Below are 21,702 nucleotides of genomic sequence, written 5' to 3' on the forward strand. Positions count from 1 at the left end.
AGAGAGGGCCCATCTGTGCCATGTGCTGGGGAGCATCTCTTGTATTTGCCATGTATTCACCTTGATAAGAAGCAGGTCACCACAGAGCCATTGAGGGTCTGTGGCATCTGCTGTTTATAGTGGTGCCCGTTCTGCTAGTTAGTGAAAGCCTTGTGCCCTCATGTGTGAAGCCTAGACTATTGGGCTAGAAATATCATGTGTAGGCCGGATGGGATGAAGGAAGGGCATTAATTCTTCATGGATCAGACCTGGACATACTTAAAACTCCACTCACCTGACTGGTGCAGTTCAGTGAGAGAAAGAGGAACAGTATGGTCGTGGTGGTTTATACCTGTAATCCCAGCATTTAAGATGCTGAGTCAGGAAGACTATGAGTATTTAAGTCCATCTTAGGCTCTAGAGTAAGACCCCCCCCCCCCAAAAAAAAACACCCAAAACCCTCAATCAAATCATTTCCTCTATTACTAAAATATTGCATAAATAAGTCTTTACTTACAGAACATTTACTGAGCCAGACCCCAGGTCAGATTTATATGTATCTATCTCTCCCACTTGCTTTGATAATCTGTCCATTTTGTCCTCAGTGGGGGCCACCAGAGACAGCAGAGATTCTTTATTATTGTATTCTGCATTTCCAGAAAAGTTCTTCTAGATTTAATTTAAAAGATAAACGCACAGAAATTCAAAGTTGGTTTTAAGTATTGTTACGTTACTCTGCAAAGAAAAATATCTTTGTGTGTCAGTAAACATTCCATAATATAAGGCTTTTTGGGTACTTGCTCAGAGAATGGTATGAATTGAGATCTGAAAGAGCAAGTGTTAGAAACTTGAGGAACTCCTGAAGGTCATACCCTCAGATGGTTTCTCATAGCTGTGATTTCATGATTACTATTGTCTCTTTCTAAAGATTGTTATGTGGAGCACTTTGGTAAATATTTTGAAAGAAAGAGCTTTGTATTTTCTAGGCTCTGTAATGGATGTGGTAGGAGCCTTATAACGTGTGCCTATAGCTGTGTTTAGTGAGCCTGCCCAAGTCTGTCCCTAGTATGTACACTAGGCCATGCTCATTATGTCAGTGGTTCTTGACATCTGACATCTCCACCCTCCCTGGGTACTTTTGGCCATCTGAGATTGGGGGAAGTGGTTACCAGAGATACTCTGAACACCCTGTGTGACACAGGGCAGCCTCCTCTCTTAGGTAAGAATTACCTCATCCAGCAGGTGAGCCATGCTGAGGTCGAGAAATCTGCATACCAATTTCCAGGGCATCTGCCCTCTACAGTATATGCACTTTCCTTTTTTGAGACAGGGTTTCTCTGTGTAGCCCTGGCTGTCCTGGAACTCACTCTGTAGCACAGACTGGCCTCAAACTCAGAGATCTGCCTGCCTCTGTCTCCGGAGTGCTGGGATTAAAGGCGTGCACCACCAGTGCCCAGCCTACTCTCTCTTTTATTTTTATTTTTTTTTCTCTGCTTGTTCGAGACAGGGTTTCTCTGTGTAACAGCCCTAGCTGTCCTGGAACTATTTCTGTAGTCCAGGCTGGCCTTGAACTCTGCCTCCTGTACTGGGTTTAAAGGCATACACCACCACTGCCCGGCTCACTTTCCTTCTTTTAACAAAAATGGTTTAAGAAACTGGATTTTTTTTCCAGTTAATAGAAGCTATCTTATAAAGAAGTTGAGGTTGGACTGTTGAGCACCCATAGCTATTCTCTGTAGGACGCATATACACCCATGTCTGTCATTGGCTATAAGCTATAGAAATGCATGTGCATCTCTCCCATGGGGTCTGCCGACTGCTCCTCCCTGCATGGACTTGTTCAGGCTGAGGATCACCCTCTGTCATGGACACTGGGTGTCTCACACAGTATCCAGTGACATGGGCTTTGTTCTGCGTCCTTGAAGTGTGTGCATGTTAAGGCCATGTTAGAAATTAGAAGTCCCAGCCTTGAACCAGCACTGAGACTGAGGCAGGAAAGCCACTGGACAGGTAGAGCCTATCTTAGAAAATGAGAAAGAAGACCTATTTTTCCATATGAGCTCTCTGTTGTATCTCAGTCTGGCCTTGAGTTCAGTTTCCATCCTCAACATCTTGAGAGCTAGGGTTATACGTATGTGCCTCCCTGGTTGACTAGCTGTTGAAGTTATTTATTTTTATCCTAGATTTCACTAGGTAGCTGTGGCTTGCCTTGAGCTTGCTCTGTAGACCAGGCTGGCCTCAAGCAGCAGTGTTGTCTAGCTTTTGTCTTCAGAGTGCTGGGATTTCAGGCATGTACTCTGATCTTAGGCTTGAATTACATTTGGTTTCTTTTTTGTTTGGTTGTTTTTTTTTTTTTTAAATTAACCTTGGGTGTTGTTGGTGTCATTATGCTGCTCAGGCCTGCCCTAACCTCCTGGGCTCAAGTGATCCTCTGACTTCAGTCTCCTAAATCACTGGAGTGGCTGCCACTGCTCCTCTCACTCCCTGCCCTTGAGATAGTCTTGTTCTGTGGTCTGTGTTAGCTTTGAACTCATTACCCTACCTTAGTCTCTAACTGCTGGGATTATAGGTATGAGCCACCACACTTGACTCCTCCCTTTACATTTTAACATTCTTGGTGGAAATAGCTTCTCTGACTGCAGGATTAGAGGTTCTCCTCAGATTCACAACCTGAGACCCAATGGAGTTTGTCAGAATTGTTGATTGTTGTACAGAGAAAGTGTTTTGAAAGCTACCTTCTTTTCCTCCTCCAGACTGTGACAGAAGACAAGTACGAAATACTCCAGTCTGTGGATGATGCTGCGATTTTGATAAAAAACACAAAAGAACCCCCTTTGTCCTTGACCATCCACCTGACCTCCCCTGTTGTCAGAGAAGAAATGGAGAAACTATTAGCCGGAGGTAGGGATGCTGAGAAAGGCCAGCAGAACATTGCAGACTTGGTGTTCCCTCTCGCTCAAATGTGCTATTCAGTTTTAGAGTGCTTTGATTTGAGGGTGTCGGTGTAGCTCTGACTGCCTATACTTAAATTTATGTCTCCCCTTGGCCCTGTGTTCTTGGGAGTTTGACTCAACAGTGGCACTAAAAGTGAGTAGCACTTTGCATAGGGTGTGCACCATTTCGTTTCTCATTTTCTTGAATTGTTTTGAACCTCTTTGTTAAACTTGTTTCCCTCTGAAAAAGAGTATGTCCCCGGGAGTCTTACAGTGTTGCATTGCTTAGCAGCAACCAGATGGCTTCTGTATGAACGGCACGTAGGAGTAGCTATCAGCTAGCCCTGCAGCACAGCCTGGGTGTTTTCGTTTGGCCTCTGCCTGTGGCACTCTGAGCTTTATAGAGTCCAGGAGCTGCAGCAGACTTTTGGATAAGGTTTTAAACCATTGTGCTGTCTTCCAGCCCAGTCTTTGCACTCATCCACAATTCATGGTCTCCCTGCAGCCCTCCTGGGCCTGCTGTCAGGCCTTATTCAAATCCCTGATAGCTGGCAGAGCCAAACGACAGCATTCCTAGCTGTGCCGCAGTGGAGGCTGACTTGTTGATTTTCCTTTGGCTCATGTATCTGATGCCAATGACCAAAGAAAACCTTCTTAGCTTATCCACTCAGGGACGCTGGACCTTTGACCAACAGGACTCTCTCTGTCAAGGCCTGGGGCTAGGGCAGTCCCGCCTGGTGTGCGGAGGTGGTCCCCTGTGCTACATACAGGTGGATACCTGTTTGAGAAGCAGAGAGGGAGTTCATTTCCACTCCCCCCACCTTTTTGTTTTTATTTTTGTTTTTCTTATTATAAATTCTAGCCTAGCTAATTTATGGGGAAAAAGTAAGGGAATGGGTCTCTTAGAAGATAGGGTTGGCCTATCTTTTCCCTTCCCCACCAATTGTGCCTTTTAGAGTAACTTTTCTTTTTCGATTTTGGTTTTTGTTTCAGTGGTTTAAAATTTTGGAGAGGGCCTCCCAATTTTTCTGACTTCTCTCAGCAGAGCTGATGGCAATTTAGCCTCTCCTTCCCTTGTCCAGGGTGGACACAAATTGAGATTATGGGAGACTCAGCTGCCCTTTATTTAGGAAGCTGCCACATCCCCTTTGCACCTGACAGAACCCCTTGGTCAAACTGTGCCTTGTCTTCTTATTCCATCCATGAATAGAAACGCTATCAGTCAACGACCCCCCGGACGTTCTGGACAGGCAGAAATGCCTTGCTGCCTTGGCGTCCCTCCGACACGCCAAGTGGTTCCAGGTTTGCATTTTGTTCTTCTCTTTGTCTTTCAGTAGAGAATGCCTAAGCTTTACAACATGGCTAACTTTGACCATAAAGTGTCCATAACTTTGTACCGTGCCGATCTTGTTAGCACCTGCAACGCGCAGCTGCTAAAGGAGCGTGCCTAAATCCATTTGACTTGACAACCCTGAGGAGGCTCATGCTGAGCAGTGGGCTGCTTTGCAGTAAGAGTAACAGGCTTCCACACACACAGGGAGCTCAGTGCTGGCCACACACTTGGTGGCTTTGCACCCTTGCAACCGTTTACCCTTGGCAAAGCAGTGCCATGAGACTATGTTGTTCATGTTTGCCTGCTGTCCTCCATGGTGCCCTGAGTATGAAGAGCCTGTGCTTTCTTCCTCTAGGCCAGAGCCAATGGGCTGAAGTCATGCGTCATTGTCATCCGTGTCCTAAGGGACTTGTGTACCCGAGTGCCCTCCTGGGGTCCCCTCAGAGGCTGGGTAAGTCACCTTGTGACTAGGGCTGGGGGTAGTGTTTGTCCAGACAGGCACTTTCAGCCTTTCCATAGCTTCACGGTTGTTGATTTGGATGGCTGTTGTGGAGTGGAATGGAGTGGGGTGGCAGTAGTTTGGAAAGGAGGTGGGAACTGCCTAGGCCGTCTGCTGTGACTAGTCATATAAGGAAGGGTAGGTGTGCAAGTGTTCTTGAACAGCCTCCCATCAGGGACCTACGGCCTATTCTGCCAACTGCCTGTTTTTCTTTCTTATTTTATATTTTAAAACTGTCTGTTTCTCAACAGGTCATTAAGAATATTGTTTCAGGCCGGGTGGTGGCAGTGCACACCTTTAATCCCAGTACTCGGGAGGGAAAGGCAGGCGGATCTCTGTTAATTTAAAGCCAGCCAGGTCTACAGAGCAAGTTCTAGGACAGGCTCCAAAGCTATACAGAGAAACCCTGTCTTTTTTTTTTTTTTTTTTTTTTTTTTTTTGAGTGGTTACAAAGCCTAATTACCTTCTTAGGTCCTCAGTGCTGTCCCTTTGCCCATGCTGCCTTTATGAAAGTCCGCTAACCCCTGCCTAGATGTCTGATGTTGCACGTTCATCACTGGCGGACTTTGAATCTCAGGGCCCCTAACCCCTCTAATCCAGTGATAGGGCTTCCTAGGCTATCCCCTTTTGCAGCTGGAAGCTCATTGTCCCTCTTGCCTTTCAGCCTCTGGAGCTGCTATGTGAGAAGTCCATCGGCACTGCCAATAGGCCAATGGGTGCTGGTGAAGCCCTGCGAAGAGTGCTGGAGTGTCTGGCATCCGGCATCGTAATGCCAGGTTGGGGCCTTGTGGCTTTCAAGGGACAGGGACAAGGACAGGGATGAAGGCCTTATAGCCACTGCCTCACTGGTCCACTGACTGGGTTAGGGACATAGCAGCTCCATGCCCCCCTGCTAGGGCCAAAGCATGTGACTACCCTCTTGCACCATCATATCCAGCCCTGTGCCGGGTCCGCAGCCGTGAATCAGGGCGGACCCGGGGCCAGTGGTGACCCACTCCCACATGACTTTGTTGCTCTGAGACACACATGATTTATTTCTGTCAAGGGCTGGATGCCGAGTGGGTCACCGAGCTCGGTATGTTTTCCAGAGCTGGGTGTGGATGGGGTGCGGGGGGGTAACACACCTGGTTCCCTCAGCCAACAACTCTTATGAGACGACAAGGGATAATCCTCTGCATATCTTCCTTGTTTCCTGCCTTCAGATGGTTCTGGCATTTATGACCCTTGTGAAAAAGAAGCCACTGATGCTATTGGGCATCTAGACAGACAGCAACGGGAAGATATCACACAGAGTGCGCAGGTATAGTCGTCGCCATTGCCAACATGAGCCCTTACCCAGTCTGCACTCATTGGCTCCCAGTTCCATTACTGGGCATTTGAAGGGCAGCCCCTGGAACATAGGCTCAGGTTGGGGACCAAGGCAAAGGCACGGTGTCTGATACAGGGAGCCCCAATCTGGACTGCTTCTTTGTTCTGGTGCCACATGTGATGGTTGTCTGTCTCTTGCCCTGCCCTACTGCCGTGTTGGCACAGCGAGGGCAGTGAGCCACAGCTTTGCTGTGAGGACTGTTCTGGGGGTTCTTCCCCACAGGTCCACCACCTGACTCCATGTGGCAGCCAGCCCCCAGGTTGGGGTCTCCTGTACTCATCTTGAGGGGGGTGGTCACAGGCTGCCACTCCCCCACAGCAAGGTTGGGCCAGAGTTGTCAAGCCCTGCCCTGGCTGTCGGGGGACCCCTTGCTGACCTAGGGGAAACTATTAGCAGGCCCCCCAGCTCCCACCCCATCTCAGAAGGCATTAGTGAGCACACATAGGTACCTGTGGCATGAGGCAGCTGAGTCAGATTCCTATTCCTTTCTCTAGCATGCTCTGCGGCTGGCTGCTTTCGGTCAACTCCATAAAGTTCTAGGAATGGACCCCCTGCCTTCCAAAATGCCCAAGAAACCAAAGAACGAGAACCCAGTGGACTACACTGGTAAGGACATGTGGACATTGATGACAGGGCTCTCTCCATAGTGCTGTCTGCATAATCTCAGGTGCTTCTTCTTGGTCTCTTTTCAGTTCAAATCCCCCCCAGTACCACCTACGCCATCACACCCATGAAACGCCCCATTGAAGAAGATGGGGAGGAGAAGTCTCCCAGCAAAAAGAAAAAGAAGATTCAGAAGAAAGGTAGGAACATGCCCTGACTTGTGCCCCCTTTCCTCTGTCTGGCTCAGTCACTGTACGTCTGGAAGTGATAAGTTTGCTTTTTGCTTTTGCTTTGTCTTTTTTTTTCCTGGTAGATCATATTAAAAACCTTACTTTACTTTTTTTTTTAAATCCATATGTTTGAAAAGAGTTTGTGTGGGTGTGAATGTACATGTGGCATGGTGTTCGTGGAGGCTGGAGGGCAACCTTGGCCTGCCCTTGCCTTCCACCTTGTTTTAGACAGGGTCTCTTTGTTGTTTCCTGCTGGGCAGGCCAGGCTAGATGCCTCCTGGGCTTCCTGGAGATTCTTTTGCTTCCACCTACTGTCTAGCCATGGGAGTGTGGAGATCACAGATGTTTTTCATTCCATGTGGCTTAATGTGAGCTCTCAGGATCTGAACTCTCAGACAATTCATAGTAGGCTCTTTGGCCTCTTAGCCATCTTCTCAGCCTTTGATATTCATTTATTCATTCATCCATTTGTTTATTTGTTTGTTGGTTTGTTGAGACCTGTTCTCTGTTATCATGTAGCTCTAGATGTCCTTGAACTGGCTATGTAGACCAGGCTGCCCTTGATATTTAACTATTGTAAAAGCCCAATGTCTGGATCTTGTGACTCACATCTCTAATCCCAAAGCCCATGAGGTGAGAAAACTGCTGTGACTTCAAGTCTATGCTGAGATAAAGAGTGAGAGAGAACCCTTTTCATCACCCCACTTTCCCCCAAAACTAGTAACTGGCACAGGTGCAGTGATAGGGTCCCATGGGAAGTTGCACCTCCACTGGCTGCAGGAGAGGCTCAGGCCAGGTCATGTGCCACAGAGTCATGTAGACGTCTTTAGTTTTGGCTTTTCTGGGCTATGGAAGTTTCATCCTGTCTTGCCTTGTTCTCTTCTTAGAGGAGAAGGCTGAACCTCCCCAAGCTATGAATGCCCTGATGAGGCTGAACCAGCTGAAGCCAGGGCTGCAATACAAGCTGATCTCCCAGACAGGTCCTGTTCATGCCCCCATATTCACCATGTCTGTGGAGGTAGATGGCAGTACCTTTGAGGCTTCAGGGCCATCTAAAAAGACCGCCAAACTACATGTGGCTGTAAAGGTAAGTAGGGTAGATGGATACTCCTTGCAAAACAGAAAACGTACTTCCCGCTAGGCCTCCGTTTGCAGACTGACATCTCAGAAAGACTGTAGAAATGCAGGGAGTTAGATTTTTGATTGTTTGACAAGTCACATATTCAGAAGCAACGTGAGAAACTAAAAGGAAAAAAAAAAAACCAAACAAACAAGCAAACCTTTGCAGGTAGCTAAGATTGTGCTGCAAGTTATCCTAGAAAGCTCTGCAGTATGGGGAGGGCCTTTGTAGGTGGTTCCTTGAAAGCCTTCTGTCATCTGAGCCCTGGGTCTGTCTGTCTACTCCACAGGTGTTACAAGACATGGGCTTGCCAACAGGAGCTGAAGGCAGAGAATCCAGCAAGGGGGAGGACTCAGCTGAGGAGTCAGATGGGAAGCCAACAATAGTGGCCCCGCCCCCTGTGGTAGAAGCTGTCTCCAACCCTAGTTCTGTCTTCCCTTCAGATGCCACTACTGAGGTGAGCCTGTGGTGGGTGCTGGGAATGACGTTGTGTGCATGGTGGGTGATATTGCCAGGACAGAGCAGGTAGTCACTAGTCCTTGTATGCAGGACAGAGCCAGGGATGTCCAACCTGTGACCTAACTGAGATTATTTTGCAGTTTTTGGGTCTTTTTGTAACTGGAGTGAATGTTTCTCAAACTTGAACTTGTTTTTTCCCCCCATTTTATCATTTATGTTTGTGTATCTTTTTTCTGTGTCTATGCAACACATGTGTGCAGTGCATTCAGTTCATTGAAACTGGAGTTTAGAAAGGTTGAGGCCAGGTGATTGATGGTGGTGCATGCTTTTAATCCCAACACTTAGGAGGCAGAGGCAAGTGGATCTCTGTGAGTTTGAGGACAGCCAGGGCTACACAAAGAAACGCTGTCTTGAAAAACAAAGCAAAAACCAAAGGTTGTGAGCCACCATGTGGATGCTGGGAACCAAGTCCATGTCTTGAGAGAGTCATCAGTACTTTTAACCATTGAGGCATCACTCTGGCCCCTGAACCATTTTCCCCCTTTACTATAATAAGCCCCATGGCAATTTCATTTTATTATTATTTTTTTATTACATTCATTATTGTGTGCATGTGCATGCTTAAGGGCATGAGAACCCACAGCACATATTTAGTGGTCATAGTATAACTTGTAGAAGTCTGCTTTTACTGTGTGGGTTCTAGAGACCGAACTTGTGTATCAGGCTTGGCGGCAAGCATCTTTACCCATTGAGCTGAGCCATCTTGCGGGTCCTTGTGTGTAAGCTTGGTATACAGTAATGTTTTGCAATGTCAAAAGGTTGGACTCACCTGTCAGATCTTAAGTGACCTGCAAAGGGAGCTGTGGAACCCAGAACCTGTACCCAGGAAGCCAGAACAGCGTGGGTGGAGCTGGTTGTATCACTGAGACGTGTTAGCTGGCATACACAGGCTGGTCCAGATCCAGTGAGAGGGCTTGGCTCAGTAGCTATGGCTTTTGGGTAGTGAAGTGTCCAAATCTAATTTAGTGGGTTTTCTTTGTGCTTTCCCTGAGGACGGCAAGCAGCAGGGGCCAATATTGACTAAGCATGGCAAGAACCCGGTTATGGAGCTTAATGAGAAGAGGCGTGGCCTCAAATATGAGCTCATTTCTGAGACTGGGGGCAGCCACGACAAACGATTTGTTATGGAGGTGAGTAATTTGGTGGCTAGAGGAAACCCTAAGCTTCCTGGGAAATCAGTGCTGTGGGAGAGGCCTGGGCCTCTGTAGAAAGGTTTTAAGCTAGACCCTTACAATGAGAGGAGGGAGGTACTGGGTTAGCTCAGTTCCCACACAGTGTCTTTTCCACAGGTTGAAGTGGATGGACAGAAGTTTCAAGGTGCTGGTTCAAACAAAAAGGTGGCAAAGGCTTATGCTGCTCTTGCTGCATTAGAAAAGCTTTTTCCTGATGCCCCCCTGGCCCTTGAAGCCAACAAAAAGAAAAGAGCCCCCGTACCTGTCCGAGGTGGACCTAAATTTGCTGCCAAGGTGAGGATGCAACTTTGACCCCTCTGGCCTTGGGTAGGAATTTGGTTGATCTGAGGGGGGGGGTGAACCCCACTCCTATGCAATCTCTTTCAGCCACACAATCCTGGCTTCGGCATGGGAGGCCCCATGCATAATGAGGTACCCCCACCTCCCAACCTTCGAGGCCGAGGCAGAGGAGGGAATATCCGTGGGCGAGGACGAGGGCGAGGATTTGGTGGCGCCAACCATGGAGGAGGCTACATGAATGCTGGTGAGGGTCCTCCTCCTTTGTGACACTACTGGCATACTTTAGGAATGTTAGTGTACCTTTCCTTGGGAGGAAGGTGCAGGATGGGTGAATATCTGTTCTGGAACCTGTCTGTTCTCTTGCAGGCGCTGGATATGGAAGCTATGGGTACGGCAGCAATTCGGCCACAGCAGGCTACAGTAAGTGTGAGATCTTTCTGTCTGCACTTGGGAAGCTGCGGCAGCGTAGTCTGGGTCTGAGTTAGGGTAGGGTGCTGGCCTCAGCATCTCTGAGGTTCAGGGCCACCAGCCGTACCTTTTTGCGGTGATTAGGTTAGCTGGCCCTCAAGTCCCTATCCCCAAAGTGTGTCCTTGACAGTTTTAATGCTAACACACTCTGTATACCGCTTAAGTTCCTTTGAAGTCGGCTTTTTAAATTTCTCTGCTTTAAGCACCAGTCTTTGAGAATGCGCCTTCCTGCCCGTGCACTGCTCTTTGTCGTGAGAAGGAGCCTTCATTGGGGGGTTACATGAGCAGAGAAATCTAAAACCTGAATTTCAAATGTGGCGCTCTGTGCCCTTTTTCAAAAGAATTCTAATTTCTTCTCTCTGCTCTGTCTCCCCCTTTTGTAGGTGACTTTTTCACAGACTGCTACGGCTATCATGATTTTGGGGCTTCCTAGAGCGTCTAAAAGTATTGACACAAAATCAACTTTTTACTCCAATTTCCTCCAACTCCAAAACCCAAAGTGTCCGTGCTGTGTCCCTGTGCTTCACTGGGGTTCTCAACCGTGGCTTTCCACCGCAGCTTGTCTGAAACTGTTAGCCTGCAGACTTAAGACAATGGCAGTTTCTATCATGAATTTGCCTTTGAACTTGGTCATTTCGAAGTTCACACTAAGTGGAAAAAACCTTTTTCTCAGATATTTTTCTTTCTTTTTTTTTCTTCCTTGTTTTTTTTTTTTCTTTTTTGTGCATCCTCGCACAGAATTCAGAATTCTAGAGCCAGCGTTGTTCAGCGTCAAGGCAAAACCCATCTTTGCTTTTTATGGAAAGCATTCCTTTATTTAATGAGACAGATAATGGCACGTTTTAATCTACCTTTGTCTTAATTTACGGCAGGTTTTGTATGCATTTTTAACCTTTTCACCAACTTTCACATCTCATTGATGCCTTTGGCAGTGTGAAAACCATTTCAGCATATCTGGTCCAGAGCAGCTGACTTTCCTTGCCCTTTTAAGGAGCATGTAACCTCTGGGATGGCCAGGACTTGTGTACTGCAGAGAGCAGGGCCTCCCACCTTTTGTAAATGCTCTGGTGGATCATTGGGGTGAAGCGGTTCTGTGGCTGCTTTAAAAGTTAAAAGAGTGAACTCGCAAAGGCATCAAAACTGCGCTTCCGTTACCTGTGTGAGAAATGAGACAGGCTTGAAAGGAGAATAACGTGAAATTTTGCAAGTCCTGATCACAACTGTCAATGCATGGACTCCCTGGATTGGGTTTGAGTTTTTCTTTTTCACAGTGGGCCTTTAAAACTGAGCTGGAAGAGGCCCACACATCCTCAATTTTTTTTTTTTCTAACAGAGAACTAGCTTTGGCCCAACCAGGGTCTACATTGCTTGGCATCTAGAAATTTCTCCCCGTGTATAAAGTACAAGGTGGGAATCCTTGTGATACTGTGGTTAGGCCTCTGCTCTGTAGTCTTTGCTACAGATCTGCCCCTGCTTTGACTTGCAAGATTTGACGTTTATTCAGGCAAAAAATGGCCAAAATGGTTATTGTGTGATTTGTTCCCCAAGGTTTAAAAGTCAGTGAAACTTTCTAAGACTTTGCATGATGTATTTTATTTTATTTTTATTTTTTAGAAAGTTATTGTTTGCAAATAATGCCTTTTTATACCAAGAAATAGTTCTGAATGACATTGAAAACCTACCCTTTCCTTATTACTATTATTATTTTTTAAATGAATACATGTTAAAGTAATGAGCCCTCCGTACTGGCGTCTTCATTCATGCCCAGCTTCAAGCAGGCAGCTCAGTTGCTCAGCATAGGACCCTGGGGAAGCTAAAGCAGGGGCCTGGAGGAGGTGCTGGGGTTGGGGTTGGGAGTGATCTGGCCCTGGGCTTCCCAGTATCCTCACTGAGCCTCCACGTGTTTGCTTTCTTGCATTGTGGGACACTTCCTCCTCTGCATTGTTGTGGCTTTGTGATGGGGTGGGAGAGGTCTGTCTACAGAAGGGCTTTCACGGGGGAATTACCTCTCCCAGTGCTTGTGCCAGTAGTGGGGGGAACATCAGCGTTGGGGCAGGGTGTATATCCACCAGTGGGTAGAGGGAAGGCATAGTGCCTTTAGTTCTCAACCTGGGGAGGAAGGGCAAGCTGTGTGGGAATATCTCTTTTCCCTTCTTCCTGTCTGGGGCTGACGAGGTTTACTGGGCTAAAGGTCTGCATGCTGAGGCTACTTAATCTGGGAAGTCAGGCTTCTGGGAGCTCCAAGGCCCCTGTTGAGCACTGGGAAATGTTCTGTCTTCTCCTGAGCCTGGAGGTGGGAACTTCTTTCTGCAGGGAGGCTGAAGCCCTGCCTTGCCTTGCCCTGTTCCCGTCACTCCATCCAAAATCTCCAATAGGGAACACATTGATAAACCCAGTGATCCAAAATGGGGGCTAGAGACTGTAGCAGCCACAGTGCTAGCTCATTAGTCTTGCCACTGAGGTCCCGATTCAAACATTAACCTCAGTCTGTGCTTGCCTTCTCATGAGACTAAGGACACACTCTATGCCTTCAGTTGTGTGTTGTTTACACCAAGGAAGGAGACCGGGCAAGTGTCTCGAGTCTCAAGTCACTGTCTTAAGAGCACTTGGTCTTTGAGGACCATGATGGTTTTAGGGACCTCGTGGCAAGGCATCTCCTGGGGTCCCCAAGATTTGTGCCTGTTGAGCTCATTTCCTGCACGGAGGGGAAAGGGGGTGGCTCACTGCTTTTGGGTGCTTTGCTTTTCCTGTCACCGTTGGGGACATCTGGGTAGCCGTCAGCTAGTCCTGAATGTCATCCACGCTCGGAGCCCATCTCATTGTAATGTTGACATCTGCAAAGCTGCTGTCGTGCTGCTGCTTGGCAAAGACCCCTTGTCATCAGCTGAGGGTGAGTGGAGCTGAAGGCTGGGCTGGCTTAAGCCAGGCTGCCTTGACCAGCAGAGCCTCGTGCTCCAATCTGTTCCTCGCTGCTCTGAGCAGTAAGCTGTGGGCCAGCCTTCAGGGCCCACAACTGCTGCCTTTCTCCCCTCCCAGCCCTCACCCTGGGACCCTCCACCTGATCTGCTGCTTCCCTGTTTAGGTCAGTTCTACAGCAATGGAGGGCATTCTGGGAATGCCGGTGGTGGAGGCAGCGGGGGCGGTGGTGGCTCATCCAGCTACAGCTCCTACTACCAAGGAGACAGCTACAACTCATCAGTGCCCCCGAAGCATGCTGGGAAGAAGCCGCTGCATGGGGGCCAGCAGAAACCCTCCTACAGTTCGGGCTACCAGTCCCACCAGGGCCAGCAGCAACCCTACAACCAGAGCCAGTACAGCAGCTACGGCACGCCACAGGGCAAGCAGAAAGGCTATGGCCATGGGCAGGGCAGCTACTCCTACTCCAACTCCTACAACTCCCCTGGTGGTGGTGGGGGCTCCGACTACAGCTACGACAGCAAATTCAGTGAGTTGACGTCCAGTGTCCACCTCCTGGTTGGGGATGGTTAAAAGCTCAGGTCTAGCCAGAAACTAATTGTGAGGCACTCTGGGAGACTGAGTGTAGGGAGAAATCTGGAAACATGACCCTGGGTCCCTTCCCTGTCTCCCATCTATGGCTGAGGCCTCTGCCACTATGCTGTGGCTAGGTACCAGGATTAAAGTTGCAAGGCTGCTTCCTGGAACTTCTCAAGAGCTGTGCTAGATCTAGCTCCTCAGTGAGCCAGCCTCATGCACTGACCTCTGTCCGCCTCGTGTGCTCTGTCACCCCGTAGGTGTGAGTAAGTGTAAGTTTGTCTTTAGGACAGAATAACAGCCATCAGAATTGGGGACTTAATATGCTGTGGGGGTGGAGGACAGTAAAGCATTGTGCCCCAGGGGAGAAGAGGCAGGTGGGAACTTCAGAGTGGGTGACTGTGACAGGGCTTGCCACCAAGGCTCCTCGCCTATCTGCCCTTGGACCCAGGCCCTAATCACACTGATTTTTTTTTCCCCCTCAGACTACAGTGGTAGTGGAGGTCGCAGTGGCGGGAACAGCTATGGCTCCAGTGGGTCATCCTACAACACAGGCTCACATGGGGGTTACGGCGGAGGTTCTGGGGGCAGCTCTTCATACCAAGGCAAACAAGGTGGGCCTGGAGAGCAAGTGGCCCGGCGGGAGGTGGGGGCGGAGCTTTAGAGGCACAGAACTTGACAGGAGCAGGGTCACTGTGAGGGGGGCTATATGGCAACTGCTGCTGGTTTCCCTTGGGGGCTGGACTTGGGCTCTGGCCACACCTACTGCTCAGTCTTCTCAGAGACCTCAAGTTGCCCAACTCTTAAATGTTGGCACTGACTTGAAGAGCGATTTGTGTCACAGGGACTGAACTGAGCTGTGGGACCCCTATCTCTGGTCGGTCAGTCAGCACTTGACATGAGCCCCTAGAGGCAAAGTTTTTCATCTTAGGGTAGCTGTGAGTGATAGGCCTGTGTGTCAAAGCAGGAGCCCACTGGACTGCCTACCCTGGGATACAGTAGTGTGGAAATGTTGCCTGGACCTCTGTTCTCTAAGCTAGCTCCATCTTGCAGGAGGCTACTCATCACAGTCGAACTACAGCTCCCCTGGGTCCAGCCAGAGCTACAGTGGGCCTTCCAGCTCCTACCAGTCCTCACAAGGTGGCTACAGTCGGAACACAGAGCACAGCATGAACTACCAGTACAGATAAAGGCCCAGACTGCCCCTTCTCACCTCCTGCACCTCTGCCTCCAACTCGTCTCGGGAGATTGCGTCTGCACATCACCAGTTGCCATGTCCACTGGCGCAGTTCCCACCTGTCCACGTTGCCGACGTTGCCACGCTGTGAGGTGTGGTGGTCCTTGGGACCCGTGCCGTGACCCCTCTTTAGCTGTGTTTGGGACTCCGTATCTTCAGTGGTTTGTTAGTTGCCATTACACCTTGTCTGAGTAGTGTTCGAGTTCTTGCCGTGCGGTATCCCTCTGTCTGTTTTTGCCCGGTGTGAATTCCATCGGGTGTCCTTAAATAGTTGCAGAAGGGATACATCATCTGTTAATGCTTTTTGTGAAGTGAGTTAAATGAGCTTTCTTTATTTTAATGCTTTAGTGTTTCAGTTTTATAAGTGAAAATTTTATTTTAAAAACCAGTGGGAAAGAGTGGTATTTGTTTGTTTGTTTGTTTTGCGTTTTTTTTTTTTGTGTGTGTGTGTGTCTGGATCATTCAGGCAGTACATTTGAATTCCGCTGAATGTAGACAAATAAAGAAACAAAACTGTGCTTGTCTCAGGCCTGGGTGTCTCTAAGCAGCGGGGAAGTAGGGCACGAAGACCTTAGTTACTGGAGAGTCAAGCTGCAGGCTTTCTTCTCTTTTGGATGGTGTTTCTGCTCCTGGTTATCATTCACTGTATGTGGCCCTGGCTGACTTCAGACCTGCAGCACCCCTCCCGCCCCAGCCTCCCGAGCACTGAGATGACAGGTGTGAGCCACCACACCAGCTTCTTGATGAAATTTCTTTCTTTTCTTTTTTCTTTTATTGCCTGTATGTATGTCTGTGTGAGGGTGTCGGAACCTGGAGTGAACTGGCATGTGAGTACAGGGAACTGAACCCAGGTTCTCTGCAGGAGCAGGCACTGCTCTTAACCACTGAACTAGCTCTCCAGTCCCTGAAGTTTTTTGTCTTCTTTTGTGTTTTTAAAGATTTATTTAGTTTTTTATGTATCCAACATTATGCCTCCATGTATGCCTGCTCTCCAGAAGAGGGCACCAGATCTCATGGATAGTTGTGAACCACCATGGGTTGTTGGGAATTAAACTCAGGACCTCTGGAAGATCAGGCAGTCTGCTTAACCTCTGAACCATCTCTCCAGCTCCTTGATGAAGTTTTAAGTGTAATATCACATTGTGGCAGGCAGACTGTCCCTGTTAGGCTGTATAACTCGGGAAACCACAAGGGAGAGCTAGGTAAATAGTTTCCCCAGCTTCAGCCCTGCCTGGAGTTACTGTGAAAGTGGGCTGGGACTTCCTGAGTTCCTGAGGGTAGTGGTTGTCACTGTCAGAGGTCTTTGCCCCCAGGTGAGGTTCTGACTACAGGGTGGGATGCTGCCCAAAGTCCCGATTGCATTGAAAGAGTCTTGGAATGCTGCACATGCCTCTACCAGGGAAGGCCTTCTCACTTGTGCCCACACAGAGCATCCAGACTTCAATTCACGCTGTTGGGAGGAGCCCAAGCACCATCAACACACCCCTCCTCGCCTTGTCAGCCTCCTCTCTTCCGAGCATCTACACTGCTGCCAGCCTGAGTTTGGTGTCCCTTAGCTTCACATGTAACAGGTTACTCAGAAGAAGATCTGTGTGCTGCTCCAGGCTCCTGCCTCAATGCAGGAAGTCAGCTAGGGAGATGATCTCTCTGGTGCAAGAAAGGGACACAAGGGTCCCTTAGGTGAGGTAATAGGCTGAGGGAAGAGTCCTCTAGAAATACTCTGAAGACCAGAACAACAATTGCACCCTCAGCCAACTGACTTTACCGTTAAGCGACCATCTGGGTGATGGCACCCTCCTACCACACTGAAGTGTCCCAGTAGACACTCAACCAGCAACAAATCCAAGCTCATCAATGTAGTAAGCTGGCGTCAGGAACTTTGGGAGCCTGCTGCTGGCTCTTCATCTGCACTGCTGAGAGGCCTTCCTGGCAGTTGGCCCTCCAGACGTAGGAAGCCAACCCAGGGAGCTGCTGCCTCTCCCCTCCCCAGTAGTAAGTAGACAGGAGTTCTTTTATGATGGACACACTCCTTGGGCTCTGTTCTCCAGGTTGCTTTGGATGTAGTCTCATGTCATTATTATCAGTGGTCATCAGGCGTTTCAGCAGGAGTCATGGTTTTCCTCTGATGATGATAAGGTACTTGGTGTGTAGGCATAGGCCTGAACTCCAGGTGCAAACCACTCCAGAGGAGGGGATAAAAGGCCACATTTGGTCTCTTAACTGGGCTGCAGACCGAGACCTTCCACATACTTGAGCACTGCCCCTGGGACTTGGCATGTCTCCCTGGACTGTGACAGCCAGTCTCATATACCAACTTACTGTCCATTTGATGGATTCTGTCCTCTGCAGCTAAATGTCCAGGCACTGTGTGAGATCAAGTCTGGGAGTACACATGACCTGCTGAGACTCAGAAACAAGATAAATCATAGCAGAGGTTTAGGTACAGGGCTCCCTTGCACTCTTCCCAGAATAAACAGAGACTTGATGTGTGAGTTTGAATTTTTTGAAACTCTTACATCACTGACTGGCTTCCTTCTGAGTACTGGGGTAGTGTGCTCTCACTATGTGATTTACTGATATAGACATTGTGCTTCCAGGCCTCATTGGCTTAGCCCAGCTTGATAACAAGTGTCAAGGAAATCTCAAACAAGACAGGCTAAGGGAGTTGGAGCCAGAAGATGGGTTATGTTCACGGGTGAGGGAAGAGTATGCCAGGCAGAGGAACAGTCCAGGAATACAGAGTTGGGTTTGTACATGGATTGAAGCACTGTGTATGCAAAAGGGAATGATGAGCAGTGTGGCTGATGGGCAGAGGTCACCTGAACTCTTGTCCTGAGGGCGATGGAGTGGATGAATCACTCTGAGCTGGGCAGACCTGGATGGCTGCACTTCCGTCCTTTGAGTTGTGGGGGAAGACAAGAAAAGGGATTGCAAGTCCTGAGGTGCTGAAGTTCTGGAATGTTCTGAGATTGAGGTGGGAGCGAGGACTCCTTTCTGCTTTGAGGCATAATTGCCTGAGTTATGGTGATTATCATTCCTTGACCCAGACCTTGCTACCCCCTCTCCCCACCAGGAAATCCACCTTTTCCCAGCCACTTTGGCACCTAGGCATTGTAGTTTTTCATGGGACAACGCTACCCTGGCTGGCTGAACAAGCTTACCAGGTCTAGGAGTTCAACAGCACCCACTAGAATTCATGGTGGTTCTAGGATCATCATTTCACTGTTGGTCCTGAAGCCTTAATTCTACATTTCTGAAAGTTCTCTGCTTTTCTCTGAACCCATAATCCTATCTAGTTCATGTCATTTTTAAACCCCTGCCTTCTCATGCCAGCCTCTTAATTCCACTTTGGGGGGTTCCACAAGAATCCTGGGTGAGGACAGTCTGACACCATCGGTCATCTATGGCTAAACAGAATGCAAGTACGTGGGAGGTGTGTGCACACACCTCCTCCAACCCAACTCCCCCTCCCCCTCAGAATTGCCTAGGTAATGCCTGGACTTTTCCCACACTGGGAATTCAGCTGTTTTCTCCCTGAGTCCCTTCCCCTGGCTGCTCAGCCCCGCCTCTTGAGCAGCAGCTTCACCAGTCTCTAGGCAACAGTTCTGGCGCTGTCCCTTGTGCTGAAGCTGAGTTCCCCATGATGTCAGTTACGGGGAGGGCTCAGGGCATCCCCAGCCCTCCCATAGATGATGTCATATTTTGCCACTCTCCTTTGTCCACTTATCCCATGGCAAAGCCTGCATCTCTCCCCCAATGTCTCACAGCTTCCTGCAGTGCCATCTTCCCTCTGCCCTATCGCCTCCGTTCAACCACCCCGTCTGACATCACTGCTCAGGCTTCCTGGCACTTTGTTCTCCCTGCTTCCTTGAGCACTCTCTTCTCCAGTCTCTGCACCAACCTTCAGGTCTTCATTCAGGCTGGGTCTTCCACCAGGCTCACTCCTTGTTTCTGTGCTTCTGTACCATGTGGGGCTAAAGAATAAGCTTACTTGAGCCTAAGAATCCTGAGGCCAGCCTGCACTACAAAACCATCTAAGACAGGCATAGTTAGTCGCCTTAACCTGGCTAGGCATTTGACTACAGCAACAAGAAAAGCAAAGGAGCTGGGCAGCGATGGCATATGCCTTTAATCCCAGCACTCCGGAAGCAGGTGGGTCTCTGAGTTCAAGGACAGCAGGGCTACCTGGAGAAACCCTTTCTTGACAAAGGGGGGAAAAGTGAAAGTAGGAGGTTCTGCCTTGGCTACGTAGTGAATTTGAGGTCAGCATGAACTTTCTGAGAGCTTATCTTGTCTCAAAAAGTAACCAATACAAGACTGGAGCGATGGCTCAACAGGTTCTAGTCCCGTTATCCGCATGGTGGCTCACTCCCTTCATAGGCATAGCATGTATTCAGTGCACAGATGCTTTTCAGGTAAAGCATATACATAAAAATTTTAAGCCGGGTGGTGGTGCACATCCCACCATCCTACCATCCCAGTGGTAGAAAGAGGCAGATGGATCTCTCTTAAATTTGAGGCCAGCCTGATCTACAGATTGATTTTTCAGGCCAGCCAAGGCTGTATGTTGAGACCCTGCCTTGAAAACAAACAATTTTAAGTAGCCGCTATGGATTCTAGGGAGATGGATCAGTGCATTAAGGCGACAATCTGAATTTGACTTCCTGGGACCCGTATGATGAGAGAACAGATTTTTATTTATTTTTTATTTATTTATTTTGAGATAGGGTTTCTCTGTAGCTTTAGAGCCTGTCCTGGAACTAGCTCTTGTAGACCAGGCTAGTCTTGAACTCACAGAGATCCGCCTGCCTCTGCCTCCCGAGTGCTGGGTGGGATTAAAGGCTTTCGCCACCACTGCCTGGCGAGAGAACAGATTCTTAAAGTTTTCCTGACCTCCACAAGGGTGCTGTGGCAAGTGTGTGGGTATGTGTACACTCACCCACCTAAATAACTAATGTAAAATTTTAAGAATGACTGACCTGTACCACTAGCACTTTGAGTGTGGAGGGGAATAGTAGACATGAGGATCAATGGGGCTTGCTGCCTAGCTTCAAGTTCAGTGAGAGACTGTCCCAAGTGATTAAAGTGGAGAGTAAGCTGGGAGGTGTTAGTCCACGCCTTTAATCCCAGCACTCGGGAGGCAGAGGCAGGTGGATTTCTGTGAGTTCAAGGGAAGCCTGGTCTACAAGAGCTAGTTCCAGGACAGGCTACAAAGCTACAGAAACCCTGCCTCGAAATAACAAAAAACCAACAAATTGGACAGTAATAGAGCACATTGGGCATCCTTTAGCCTCTGCTCTTACACAAACACAAGGGTCTTGAATATGCTGGGCAGGTACTGTATCACTGAGTGATGCCTCGACTTTGGTGTTCTGAGGCATTCTCACTAACCGCATCCCCACAACCCCTGGAAACTTGTTCTTTAGCCTTTTTCATGGGGGAAGACTGGGGAAAGTAGTCCTGCCCCATAGCAGCTCATTGGGAATGTGGGACGATGGCGCCCTCTGCTGGTGGAGGTGACATCAGCTTTATGTGGACATTCCTGTTTAGGGAGAGGACTGACATGGGAAAACATGAGTATACACACACACACACACTTACGCATTTCACACGGTGGGTATAAAGTAATGGTGGGGGATGAATCCCTGGGCTTTAGGTTTGTTTTTTTTTTTTTTTTTTGTAATGCTAGGATTCCTTTGAAAATATGGCTGGAGCTCTTGGTGTATGAAGCTCTTGACTGTATGCTGGGTCTTCCTGTAAGCTCTTTGAATTAATCAATGAGCCGTGCCTCTAATCCGAGCACTCAAGAAGTAGAGGCAGGCACATCTCTGTGAGTTTGAGGCTAGCCTGCTCTACTACTGAGTTTCAGGACATCCAGGGCTACACAGAGAAATTCTGTCTTGAAATTAAAAAAACAAGCAAAAAAAATATGAATGAAAAGAATAAACACAGAATGACAGAGGCTAGTTAGGACTATGTGTATGAAATACATGTACAGAAATATCCATAGCCACTCATGCTGTGTCTATCCGTGTTGTGTGTATGTGTGTGTATGCTGGGGGTAGAACCCACAGACTTATGCATGCCAGACAGGAAGCTTTTATTTTACCTAAAATTGTAAAGTTGTTGTTGTGTGTGTGTGTGTGCACCACTCCCTACCTGCCTGGTCAGAGGAGGGCATCAGATTCTCTGGAGCTGGAGTTACAGGTGGTTGTGTGTGCTGGGAAGTAAACCCATGCTGTGCAAGATCAACAAGTACTCTTAGCTGCTGAACCCAAAGGTGTGCAACAACAGGCCCAGCTCAGGGTTTTGCTTCTCTAGGTAACCCAGCCTGGCCAGAAACTCACTGTGTAGTGTTGGGTCTGTTCTCTGACTCCACACAATCCTTTTTGCTCAGCCTCTCAAATCTTGGAATTCCTGGTGAACACCCCCACCCCTGAGACAGGGT

The 21,702-nt window shown here is 48.5% G+C and overlaps 1 protein-coding gene across 8 annotated transcripts in view; it reads left to right on the plus strand.

Annotated features, from left to right (window-relative positions):
• Positions 1-15,770, plus strand: part of Ilf3 (interleukin enhancer binding factor 3) — a 39,778-nt gene extending 24,008 nt beyond the window's left edge. For 3 of the 8 annotated variants that reach the window (XM_041657075.1, XM_041657077.1, XM_041657078.1), the window contains 16 exons: positions 2,733-2,880; positions 4,123-4,214; positions 4,601-4,696; positions 5,409-5,520; positions 5,947-6,044; positions 6,608-6,719; positions 6,806-6,916; positions 7,834-8,033; positions 8,356-8,523; positions 9,578-9,715; positions 9,875-10,051; positions 10,145-10,301; positions 10,424-10,477; positions 13,608-13,970; positions 14,503-14,631; positions 15,071-15,770. In XM_041657075.1, coding sequence (XP_041513009.1) covers positions 2,733-2,880; positions 4,123-4,214; positions 4,601-4,696; positions 5,409-5,520; positions 5,947-6,044; positions 6,608-6,719; positions 6,806-6,916; positions 7,834-8,033; positions 8,356-8,523; positions 9,578-9,715; positions 9,875-10,051; positions 10,145-10,301; positions 10,424-10,477; positions 13,608-13,970; positions 14,503-14,631; positions 15,071-15,207 — 2,292 coding nt within the window. In that variant the 3' untranslated portion in view covers positions 15,208-15,770. Of the gene's footprint in view, positions 1-2,732; positions 2,881-4,122; positions 4,215-4,600; positions 4,697-5,408; positions 5,521-5,946; positions 6,045-6,607; positions 6,720-6,805; positions 6,917-7,833; positions 8,034-8,355; positions 8,524-9,577; positions 9,716-9,874; positions 10,052-10,144; positions 10,302-10,423; positions 10,478-10,908; positions 13,568-13,607; positions 13,971-14,502; positions 14,632-15,070 lie in introns of those variants that run through there. The other 5 variants (XM_041657076.1, XM_041657079.1, XM_041657080.1 and 2 more) reach the window with 5 other exon arrangements.
• The last annotated feature ends 5,932 nt before the right edge of the window (positions 15,771-21,702 follow it).

This window comes from Microtus oregoni, unplaced genomic scaffold (assembly GCF_018167655.1).
Source record: "Microtus oregoni isolate MIOR12 unplaced genomic scaffold, Mior012 000008F_ref0000371, whole genome shotgun sequence".
Lineage (NCBI taxonomy): Eukaryota > Metazoa > Chordata > Mammalia > Rodentia > Cricetidae > Microtus > Microtus oregoni.